The sequence below is a fragment of the Dreissena polymorpha genome, chromosome 13 (assembly GCF_020536995.1).
Source record: "Dreissena polymorpha isolate Duluth1 chromosome 13, UMN_Dpol_1.0, whole genome shotgun sequence".
NCBI classification, from domain to species: domain Eukaryota; kingdom Metazoa; phylum Mollusca; class Bivalvia; order Myida; family Dreissenidae; genus Dreissena; species Dreissena polymorpha.
The window spans coordinates 56,947,199-56,959,001 of record NC_068367.1 but is presented as its reverse complement, the minus strand read 5'-3'; the positions used below and the strand labels follow the sequence as shown (position 1 = coordinate 56,959,001).

The 11,803-nt window shown below is 36.1% G+C and overlaps 1 protein-coding gene across 5 annotated transcripts in view; it reads right to left on the bottom strand.

Moving 5' to 3' along the window:
* LOC127855382 (serine/threonine-protein kinase tousled-like 2) overlaps positions 1-11,803 on the bottom strand; it is a 59,328-nt gene that overhangs the window by 45,412 nt on the left and 2,113 nt on the right. For all 5 annotated transcript variants that reach the window (XM_052390891.1, XM_052390894.1, XM_052390893.1 and 2 more), the window contains exons 2-3: positions 10,914-10,995; positions 1,592-1,670 (exon numbers count right to left, since the gene is read on the bottom strand). In XM_052390891.1, coding sequence (XP_052246851.1) covers positions 1,592-1,663 — 72 coding nt within the window. In that variant the 5' untranslated portion in view covers positions 1,664-1,670; positions 10,914-10,995. The remainder of the gene's footprint in view (positions 1-1,591; positions 1,671-10,913; positions 10,996-11,803) is intronic.

The following is an 11,803-nucleotide window of genomic DNA, read 5'->3' as shown; positions in this document are numbered from 1 at the left end:
TATGGCCAGGACAAGCTCATTTATGGCCATTTTTGACCTTTGAACTCAAAGTGTGACCTTGACCTTGGAGATATCTACGTAATTATTTTGCGCGACACACCGTCCAATGATGGTGAACAAATGTGCCAAATGATTTTAAAATCTGACAATGAACGACATAGTTATGGCCCGGACAAGCTTGTTCCGCCCGCCCGCCAGCCCGCCCGCATTCGCCAATCTAATAACCAGTTTTTTCCTTCGGAAAACCTGGTTAAAAACTGGTTGGCTCAAAGAAATTTTGGGACAGCGCTAGCCCTGGTAGATAGACCCCACGACACCAGTACATAATATAATCTGCAAATGTGGTCCTAAACTGCATCCAAGAACGAGTCACTGTGACCTTGACCTTTTGCCTAGTGACCTCAAAATCAATAGGGGTTATCTGCCAGTCATGATCAATGTACCTATGAAGTTTCATGATCCTAGGCGTAAGCGTTCTTGAGTTATCATCCGGAAACCATCTGGTGGACGGACGGAGACCCCACGACACCAGTACATAATATAATCTGCAAATGTGGTCCTAAACTGCATCCAAGAACGAGTCACTGTGACCTTGACCTTTGACCTAGTGACCTCAAAATCAATAGGGGTCATCTGCCAGTCATGATCAATGTACCTATTTAGTTTCATGATCCTAGGCATAAGCGTTCTTGAGTTATCATCCGGAAACCATCTGGTGGACGGACCGACGGATGGACCAACCGACCAACCGAACGACATGTGGAAAACAATATACCCCCTCTTCTTCGAAGGGGGGCATTAATATACAGGTCACATACCACTAAATCATTTTGTATCCCTCTGTGATCAAAAGCAGGTCCAATTTCTAAAGAGTTCCTTTTTTCTACATAGGAAAGGCAAGAAATATGCTTTGAAAGATGGCAGTTTTGTTTTGGGACCCTGCGGGAATCGGAATTACTGTACTCTTACCCACAGGACTTTTTCTTTCTACAAATTACAAATTAAACGAGCTAACCTTTTTTATTACAAGACATCATCCATTCTAAAAAATAATTTCAGATCAATCAGTTTTAAAATGGTAAAACATTTGAGTCAAGTCAAGACAAGAGTGTTGTTCACATTTTTAGCTGTCAAAACATGGGTTTTTTTCCACTTTTTGGGAAGATATCCCATGGCTTTGGAGTTGGGAATTTTTATCTGCATTTTCATGAAATTGGGAAAATAAATTCATTAGCCTTTTTTTTCACACGAAAAGTCCACTGATTAGGGAAATACTAAATTTGATATCACTCTTTATAATCATTCAAATTAAAAGAACAAAATCATATACTTTGTTTGATGTAATTGAATTAAAATTGAGATAAAATACGCATTTGACACTTCTTTCTAATATTTTTTTTTTTTGGGGGGGGGGGGGGGGGGGGGGGGGGGAATTGGAAATTTTTTGCCACATTTTGGGAAAAAAGTATACTTTTTGGGATTGGGAACATAGCCAAATTTCCGCTATAAAATCTGGCCAAAAAAAACCTGAAAACTATGTCAATATTCACTTACTCGACCATTGAATCGTGCCTCAAGAAAAGCAACTTACTCGACCATAAAACCGTGCCTCAAGGAGCTCTTGTTTTCTAGGGTCCAGGCTGCCGATATTCACATTTTCCATTCTGCAACTACAACAAAGAAACACAGAGCTGACAAAGAAACACAGAGCTGACAAAGAAACACAGAGCTGAAACTGGAAATACCAGTCTTAAACCTTTAACACCCATGTTGACGAAATTTGACGAAATTAAAGTACCTTAGAAAATCAAATTAAATTTAAGACCTTTCTTACAACCTTCAAGTATAACAAGGATCATTTCCAGTCCCAAGGTACTGATGAGCAGCAAATAGCATAAAACATGAACTGTAAGTGAGTTACTAGCAGGCTGTTCTGGTTTTATGCTGGCTGCATACAGCCATGTTCACTTTGCTTCTTAGGGTGAAAGGTATACAAATAAAATACTTAAGTTCTCAAGTGTTTTCATATTTCAACCAATAAGTGTTCAGATGCATGACCTGCATTAGCACAAGAAATGATTAATAGTGTAACACTAAACTAACAAAACCTAGCAAAATGTGGCTTATTTCCAAACTGTTGGGAAATATTGTGTAAGGTTACATGTGTCAGTTTCCACTGGAACGAAACACAACTTGTTCTACAAGTAAGCTTAAAGTTTGGAAAAGTGTTATATGTAAAATCTTGCATAAAAAAAGCAAAATTATTGCTAATGTTTCTCTATGGATGATAAAGCTTTTACATGTACTAAAGAGCATGGATGCTATTGATTGATTCATATAGATGCTTATGACATCTCTCTGACTTTAATAATTCTTGGAAACCAATTTTGCTGTTGCAATTTTTCTAGGAAATATGCATTAATCATTGATAATCACTGATATATAATATGTGAACTAATTGAATTCTAAGCTATTTTAAGATGTTGCTGAAGAGAATTACATGTACATACCATACTTTATCATGCTTAATAAGCAGTTTTTACCATGTGTTTTTTTTTTAAGTATAGTATGCTATTATGTTGCATGCTAAAACCGCTGTTGATGTCATTACCAATAGAGGGTAACAGTAAGGGTGAATGAGTTAGCAGCAGTTTATATCACAATTAAAATGTTTGAATCAAATATGAAAAACATGTATTTGTTTGTGTTTTTACACTTCCTAATTGACAGCACTGGTTAAGTACAATGCAAAATAAACTTGATAACTTGTTTTCTTTCTTCACCAATTTAAGAATGAGGTCAGGGCTCTTGGTTTCGGGGAAAATTCAATTTGACTAAAATGGGGAAATTGGTGTTGTTGTTTTTTTTATAGCAAATACCTTCCATTAAGGATAAGTTTTGTCAATATAATATGAACTTATGCTAACCCACAGAGCTCCATAGAGAAATCTACTAAATGTTTGCTTATTTTATTATTTATTTATTTATTTGGAAACCTTTAATTGGGAATTTGGGGCAGCCATTTAAGAAATTTTAATATTTTTAGACATAGGAAATGCAAATTTGACCAAAAAAACACTGAAACATGATCACATTGAAAAGAGTGTAAAAATATTGAACGTTCATTTTTTTTTTTTTTTAAAACATTCTATTGGGATTTTTCAGCTTCCATTAAGGAAAAAAATATATACTTTTTTCTATTGGGAATGGGGCCGATTACCGAACCCGATTCTGAATGAAAAAAAAATGACTGTATGTTGAATAAGAATTGTTTAATCCTCAAATAATGAACATCGCAAATTAATAAGTAGATCTAGATCAAGTTCTTAATTCATTAAAACCTATTATCTTACTTAGGAAAGATCTAGGACCCCAAAAGGGACACCATGCCCCTAAGAACGGACAGGGTGAAAGGAGAAACTAGTCTGGGGACATTCTCTAATAAAATTCTTAAGTAAGGAATATTAAGCCTTACACTGATATTAAAGCTGTTCAAGCATTATCTGATTATTTGCCATTGAAGATTTGCAAATATAAATTCAAATTTAAAAAAAAATCACACTTTTTGTGTTGACCAAACCAGAGGCCAGCAGAGGGGAAGCAAACAGGAGCAAGACTCAGCATCATGCTGTTTTGTTCGAGATCTTTCCATATTTTGCAGTATATTCAGTATACAACTTAGTATAACAAGAGCACCGCATAACGGGTGCCAACGCTCGGCTGCAGGTGCATTTTTTAATAAATGAAAGCTTGCTAGAATTTTATTTTTGTTTAGAGGTCACAGTGACCTTGACCTTTGACCTAAATATGGGTGAGGCGTGTAGAACTCATCAAGGTGCATCTACATATGAAGTTTCAAAGTTGTAGGTGGAAGCACTTTGATTTTAGAGCCAATGTTAAGGTTTTAGCACAACGCGGACGGCGGATGTCAGACGACGAGCTGGCTATGACAATACCACGGGGTTTCTCCGAAAACGCAGAGCTAAAAATGAAAGCTTGTCAGAATTTTTTTTTTTTTAGAGGTCACAGTGATTTTGACCTTTTACCTAGTGACCCAAAAATGGGTGTGGTGTGAAGAACTCATCAAGGTGCTTCTACATATGAAGTTTCAAAGGTGGAAGCACTTTGATTCTGGAGCAAAATGTCAAGGTTTGATCACAGCGGACGGAGGACAACGAACTGGCTATGACAATACCTCAGGTTTTCTCCGAAAACAGCCGAGCTAAAAATGGCACATCCATATTGTTTCGGTACCTCATGCTTTTTTCCAATACCTCAGTCCCTCAATATTCCCATACAAAGAACTTTTGAAACTCATTAATAAATTTTAGTTACATACTGTGAAGAATAAAATAGGAATTGTTGCCATAAATGCTACGGCGTACTAAACAATTAAGCAACAACATTGAGTTCAAGGTAGCAAATTTTCAAATGATCCAACACTGATCACTCACAGGCACTATGATACAAAAGTTGGACACAAATACAAATGTACATGTAGTTGCATGACCACAACACGTTTAATCCTTGCAAACTTGCACAGTCAGAAATAAATCAATAGCAGCAAACTGCTTATAGAAATACATTGAGAAGCTTGTTGACAATTACAATGTAAACTCAACTAAAAGAGAGCATGTTTTAAACAAGAGTTCCGCGGTCGGAGATGACCGCATTGAAGCCGGATTTTTTATTTAAATGACAGGAAAGTACCTTTCGTGTTTTTGTCAATGCAATACTTAAATTACTGAAATATTGTTCAAAGGTCAAAATGAAATGTAAGTACTTTTCAAGGCATGAGCAAACCTTGTGTTATGTTTTGAATGCATGCATATACATGAACAACAATAACATTTAAGGTCACAAATATGAACTTGAATTGACAATTAGGAAAGTTTGATCTCAATTTTTTTATTAGCAAATTAGTAACATATTGTTTGAAGTTTCCATCAATTTCATGACCTCGACCTTCAAATGAATGACCTTGAAATGACCAGTGGTCATCTAAGTGTGCTTGCAAACCTTTACGTCAAGTTTGAGATTCTAGGTCCAAGCATACCAAAGTTACAACAATTTTAACATTTTAACATTTAAGTTCACAGTGACCTTGACCTTCAAATGAATGACATTGAAATGAATGACCTTGAAATGACCAGTGGTCATCTAAGTGTGCTTGCAAACCTTTACGTCAAGTTTGAGATTCTAGGTCCAAGCATACCAAAGTTATAACAATTTTAACATTTTAACATTGAAGGTCACAGTGACCTTGACCTTCAAATGAATGACATTGAAATGAGCAGTGGTGATCTTCTAGTACTGGCCAACCTTTATGTCAAGTTTGAAGACTCTAGGTACAAGCATACCAAAGTTATAACATGGAATAAGAACTTTAACATTTTTACCTACCAAAGTTATAAGAACTTTAACATTTTTACATTCAAGATCACAGTGACCTTGACCTTAGAATGAATGACCTTGAAATGACCAGTGGTCATCTAAGTGTGCTTGCAAACCTTCATGTCAAGTTTGAAGACTCTATGTCCAAGCATACCAAAGTTATAACAATTTTAACATTTTAACATTTAAGGTCACAGTGACCTTGACCTTCAAATGAATGACATTGAAATGACCAGTGGTCATCTTCTAGTACTGGCCAATCTTTATTTCAAGTTTGAAGACTCTAGGTACAAGCATACCAAAGTTATAACATGAAATAAGAACTTTAACATTTTTACATTCAAGGTCACAGTGACCTTGACCTTCAAATGAATGACCTTGAAATGTCCAGTGGTTACTTACTAGTTCTGGCCAACCTTCATGTCAAGTTTCAAGACTCTAGGTCCAAGCATACCAAAGTTATAACAACTTTAACATTTTTACATTCAAGGTCACAGTGACCTTGACCTTCAAATGAATGACCTTGAAATGTCCAGTGGTTACTTACTAGTTCTGGCCAACCTTCATGTCAAGTTTCAAGACTCTAGGTCCAAGCATACCAAAGTTATAACAACTTTAACATTTTTATATTGAAGGTCACAGTGACCTTCACCTTCAAATGAATGACCTTGAAATGACCAGTGGTCATCTGTTAATCCTGGCCAACCTTCATGTCAAGTTTGAAGACTCTAGGTCCAAGCATACCAAAGTTATACCATGAAATAAGAACTTTAACATTTTTACATTCAAGGTCACAGTGACCTTGACCTTCAAATGAATGACCTTGAAATGACCAGTGGTTACTAACTAGTTATGGCCAACCTTCATGTCAAGTTTCAAGACTCTAGGTCCAAGCATACCAAAGTTATAACAACTTTAACATTTTTTATATTGAAGGTCACAGTGACCTTGACCTTCAAATGAATGACCTTGAAATGACCAGTGGTCATCTGTTAATCCTGGCCAACCTTCATGTCAAGTTTGAAGACTCTAGGTCCAAGCATACCAAAGTTATACCATGAAATAAGAACTTTAACATTTTCGAGCACGCCGCCACCCCGCCCGCCCCCCCGCCCGCCCGACAACATCAATCTATAAGCCGAGATTTTTTCGAAAAAAATCCGGCTAACAAAACAGACTTCACAGTGACTTCACGACAGTGTGTGCATGACAATAATGGAGTTGATGCAATTACTGAAGAATACAATTGTTTGCCAGCAGGGATTGAAATTAGTGGTTGCCCGTGAGCCCGGGGCCAGTACATTTTGGTCTGAGCAACTCAAATTCAAAAGTTAGTAATCCGTCCGGGCAGCTTGCCTTTTAAGCTTCAAACAATTCAGTGCAATTTAACATTTATCAAATTGGCGACTATGAATTAATAATTAGTTTCATGACATTTATTTATCAAAGCCAATGAAATGCTTTAACTCAGACTTATATAAGAACATAATACACAATACACAGAAAGGTTGTCAATTAAGCAATGTTGTTGTTTAGTTATATATTATTTTATTTAAAGTATTATATACACATGACACTACATGAACATGGTACTGGGCTCGTTAGTCTTTAGCTGGGCAACTAAAATACTGAAGATGGTTGCCCGTGTGGGCAACCTATTGTAAAACGTTAGCTTCCATCCCTTGCCAGTATGTGCCATATGATGGCTTTTTTGGTTATCCAATTTTAAGAATACTCACTATTAAGATTGATATTGAAACAAGAGGGCCTAAAAGGCCCAAAGTCGCTCACCTGAGATAAAAAAGAAATGACCTGTTCTTTGCAGCCCAAGATATCAATGGAACAAATGTTCTAACCAAGTATCATGAAGAATGAACAACAAATGGCCCCTTGGCGGCCATGTTTTTTTTACAGACCTGAACCATTTTTTAACTCTTCCAAGATATGTCCAAATTTCATGAAGATTGGGAAAAAAGGTGTCTTCTAGACTGTTCACATGTTGTCACTATATACATATAAAGAAAACTGCCCCACTCCCTGGCGGCCATGTTTTTTCACTGATCAGGACCATTTTCAAACTCGTCCGAGACATCCACATAACTAATGTTTTGACAAAATTTCATGATGATAAGGCAAAACATGTGCATTCTAGAGTGTTCACAAGCTTTTTTACTATATAAATATAAGGAAAAAGACCCCCCCTGGCGGCCATGTTTTTTTACCGATCCAAACCATTATCGAACTCAACTGTCCTATCCAGGTGTGGTAGTGCGGTCTCCTTCGCTTACGCAAATGAACCGGTCACAGGACGGTTACAAATTATGTAACTTTGTGAGCACTTATGTAATGCGAAAATATTTATTTGACGAACTCTTATTTCCGGTCAGGATAACTATACTGACTGGTTGTAATTCAATTAACTAAAGGCATTCAGTCAGGGACGCCTAAATACACTTAAAGAATTTATTTATAAGTGAAAACCAAGGCATCTTTAACAAAAATACAGTCCAACCTGTCAATAAAGACCACTCAAGGGATTTGGTCGTCAGTGATTTTTTTTTTTTTTTGTTACAGCCTGTGGCATTTGGATTGGGAAAATTTGCGCGATAAACCATGAAATTGGAAAACATTATAAATATGATTATAAGAACAGAATAAAAATTTCTAAGTTCATGTTTGACAGCATTTTTATATTATAAAGTGTTGCTTTCATGTCTTCTTACACATTTAGTTAATATCCTTCCACATGCATATTAAACTTGCAATAATTTATAGATTCTTCAATATACATGTACCATCATGATTTCATCATAATCTCTTTAAGAGTATGAATTTAATTCAGGATGTTTTTTAAAGTAAAATATGATATGGTGAAAACATTAACAAATATTAACAAACACGCTTTTGTGTTCTTGCTGTGTTAATGTTGTATTAAATGGAGCTACAATAATACATTTCATTTGTTTACCTTTTAATATCTTGCACAATTGACATCCTCAGTTCAATGCTATTTCACAAAACTATACAGCGTGACAAACATAATAAAGCAGAATATGCATATGAATCTGAATATACACAGATCCACTAACATATAAATCAAATCATGTTTGTCTCATTCCATTTTCGAACGGTTCTCGTCTTAAATGCTTTAACTTTGTGAACTTCAATTTCCCAACACAGATTTCCGTGACGCACATTCACTGTGAACATTTCTAATAAATATTTGTTGTTGTTCATCTCAAACATAGTATTTTTGCGTTAATTGACACACACATTTAATTATCTCCTAATAACCATGCGATATCCGCTGTTAATTTTAGTGTTATTTATCATTTTCGCTGCTCATCGCAAACTTCTAGTCTGCTTGCCGCCATCTTGGGCGTGTGTAAAAACAGGCGTTAACAATCGGGATACATCGACTATCGTCAGTATCCTCCGCAATATAGAGAGAGATGTGTGGATAGCAACGTAAAATCGTATTCGGCTACATTCGCAAACATTTGTAAGTCAGTTGTCATTCGGCGAAGACTCGTCAAGCTCGATCGGCACTTGTTCTACGAAATTAACGCTAAATGACATTGTAATCTTATTGGCTTAATTGGGAAAATTGGTTAATTTTTTTGGTCATTTTGGTCATTTTTTGCAATTGGGAAGCTGCCGAATATCGGCGGTATTTTTGGGCAAAAAAATTCACTGGTCGTTGTGGTCTTTGTTCACAGGTGGTCTTTATTCGCAGGGTCCAAATATCCTAACTCACACGCAAACTTCAAGGCTTTCTCCTGGATCATAGGTCCAGACACAGGCAAGAGCCTTGCACTTGCGTCAACAAACCACTTATGCACTAAGTCATTCACTGACGCGAATTCGGACTCACGCTTAGGGCGTTTACTTTCACAGTTTACGTTCTCCTCGAATTCGTTCATTATCTCATGTTTACACTTTAAAATGCTCTGAATTTGAGTTTTTCCTACACCAAGATCACTAGCCACTCGTCTACAACTGTGTCCTTTACCTAGCAAACTAATGACCTTAACGCGTTCTTCCAACGTCAAGAACTTAAGCTTGGAAGCCATGATGGTTAACTTGAACTGACAATTTACTTTTCTATAATCTATGAACGTCTTATTACGGAGAAATTTAAGAAGAGAATGACTATCAAAATGTTTGTCTTTAATAGGCATCGTAAATGATATGAAACTGTTAATTTCCTTAATGAGTTTATGAAAGCCCCAAATTTGTCTTTGATATTTTCAGCAATTAGGACATCAATCGCAATCACTTAAATACAAAGGCAAATTTTTACACGTTTGACAAGCTGTAAAATGCATAAAAGAAGCAGGCGACTACCAATTAGCAATGCATGTTAAATAAATAAACAACTGCTATGGAGTGCAATAAACTGTCACTTGACAATATCTCCATAGTGACTACGCAGCGTCCTGGTTACTGGTAGTCAAGAAAGTGCTTCAAAAATCTAGTTTACAAAATAGGTCTAATTTAATCTAAAGAACAATATTTATGGAGATCAGGAAACTTCAGTGAATCAAATGTAAAAATAAGAAAAATTTACTAAAGTTATTGAAATAGAATAGAGTCTTTCTAATTTAGAAAATGCCACATAAAAATAATCTAAATAATAATAATTTAGAAAATAATGCCAAAATGTCTTGATGCTGGTGTTAAAAATAATTTAGAGTTTAATTATTTCAAAATTCCAACCTTTTTCAAGAGCTGTTAACTTTTCAAGAAAGCATCAAGAGGTGAAGATCGGAAAATAAATGTGGCCTCTAGAGTGTTAACAAGGTTTTGCTGTAGCCATATAAGGAAAAATGCCCCGCCCCCTGGCGGCCATGTTGTTCAACCAACCGACATCATTTTCCAACTCATCCAAGATATTATTGGGATGAATCTTCTGACCAAGTTTCATTAAGATTGGACAATAAATGTGGCCTCTAGAGTGTTAACAAGATTTTGCTATAGCCATATAAAGCCATATAAGGAAAAATGCCCCGCCCCTTGGCAGCCATGTTTTTCAAGCAAACGTAACCATTTTCGAACTCATCCAAGATATCATTGAGAGCAATCTTCTGACCAAATTTCATGAAGATTGGACAATATTTGTGGCCTCTAGAGAGTGAACAAGGTAAATGTTGACGTCACACAACGGACAACGCACGACGGACGACGAACAAAAGGCGATCACAAAAGCTCACCATGAGCACGTTGTGCTCAGTGAGCTAAAAAGTAACAAATAAAAGCTTGTGAATATTGGTGCCTTGTTTCATTAAAGTGGTAAACCGTATAAAAGGCGTAAAAGTCTTTTATATAGTATAGTAGGTAATTGATGAAATGTTCCCTGCATAAATTTTTAATTGTATCATTAACCTTGCCACACAAATTAATGTACCATACATAACCATACACTTCCTTTGTGGTTTTCTATGTATAAATTATTAAATAAAGACATCTTGCATGTTAAATGTTCTGAGTTTACAGATAATTGCATGCATTACTCTTACCAAATTGCAGTCTTCTCGTTTATGACACCACTGGTTTGTGCATTTCCAGGTTCAGGATGAAACTATCATCAGGACTTCAGTTCTGAAAACAAATAAAATCATTAAACTAAATTGATGAACCCTATTCACATGAATTTAATATCATTACATTATGTGCCTTTACGCCATTAAACAAGGCAAAACATCGGAATAAAGAACAGTGGAAGGAAAACTGAATATTAAACCTAATTCAATAGGTTTCAAAAGAAACGTCTTTTTTTCATAATTCAGCTAATAGAGGTATGTGACATAAATGGCAACACCAGAAACAGTCTACAGCTTATGACAAGAAATGTTACTAGACATTAAATGGGAATCCCTACACATTCAGACAGTGGAAAGGTTAATGCCCCATCAATATTTGTTGAATGACAACGACAAAAAACTGCTTTGCGATTCAGCCATGATCACAAAAGGAATAAAGATTGGAAATTTCCTACTATGGTATCCGGTGTTAAATTCAGCAGGGAACAATAACAAATACTCTTCAGGACAGTTACATAATTTTAAGAGTAACATCTGTAGTATCAAATCGAGATCTCCATTGTGTCTTCTGACCAAGCTTCCATGGAACCGAATATATTAATTGGATGATAAACTAAACATGTTTAGCATAAAGTTTTGTGTCACATCACAGTTAGTTGTACTGTGCCAAAAAAGCTCATCACATTAAACACCATGGGTACCTGACTTGGAACTGAGAAATGATTGGGTAGCCTGCCCTTTGGGTGATAAGAGACTTGACCCCTGGACCACAGTATTACTTAACACAGTCTGTATCAGACTCTACAGAACTAGATGGGCAGACCGTTAGACATACCTGACAATGCAGGGGTGTCAATTGTCCCAAA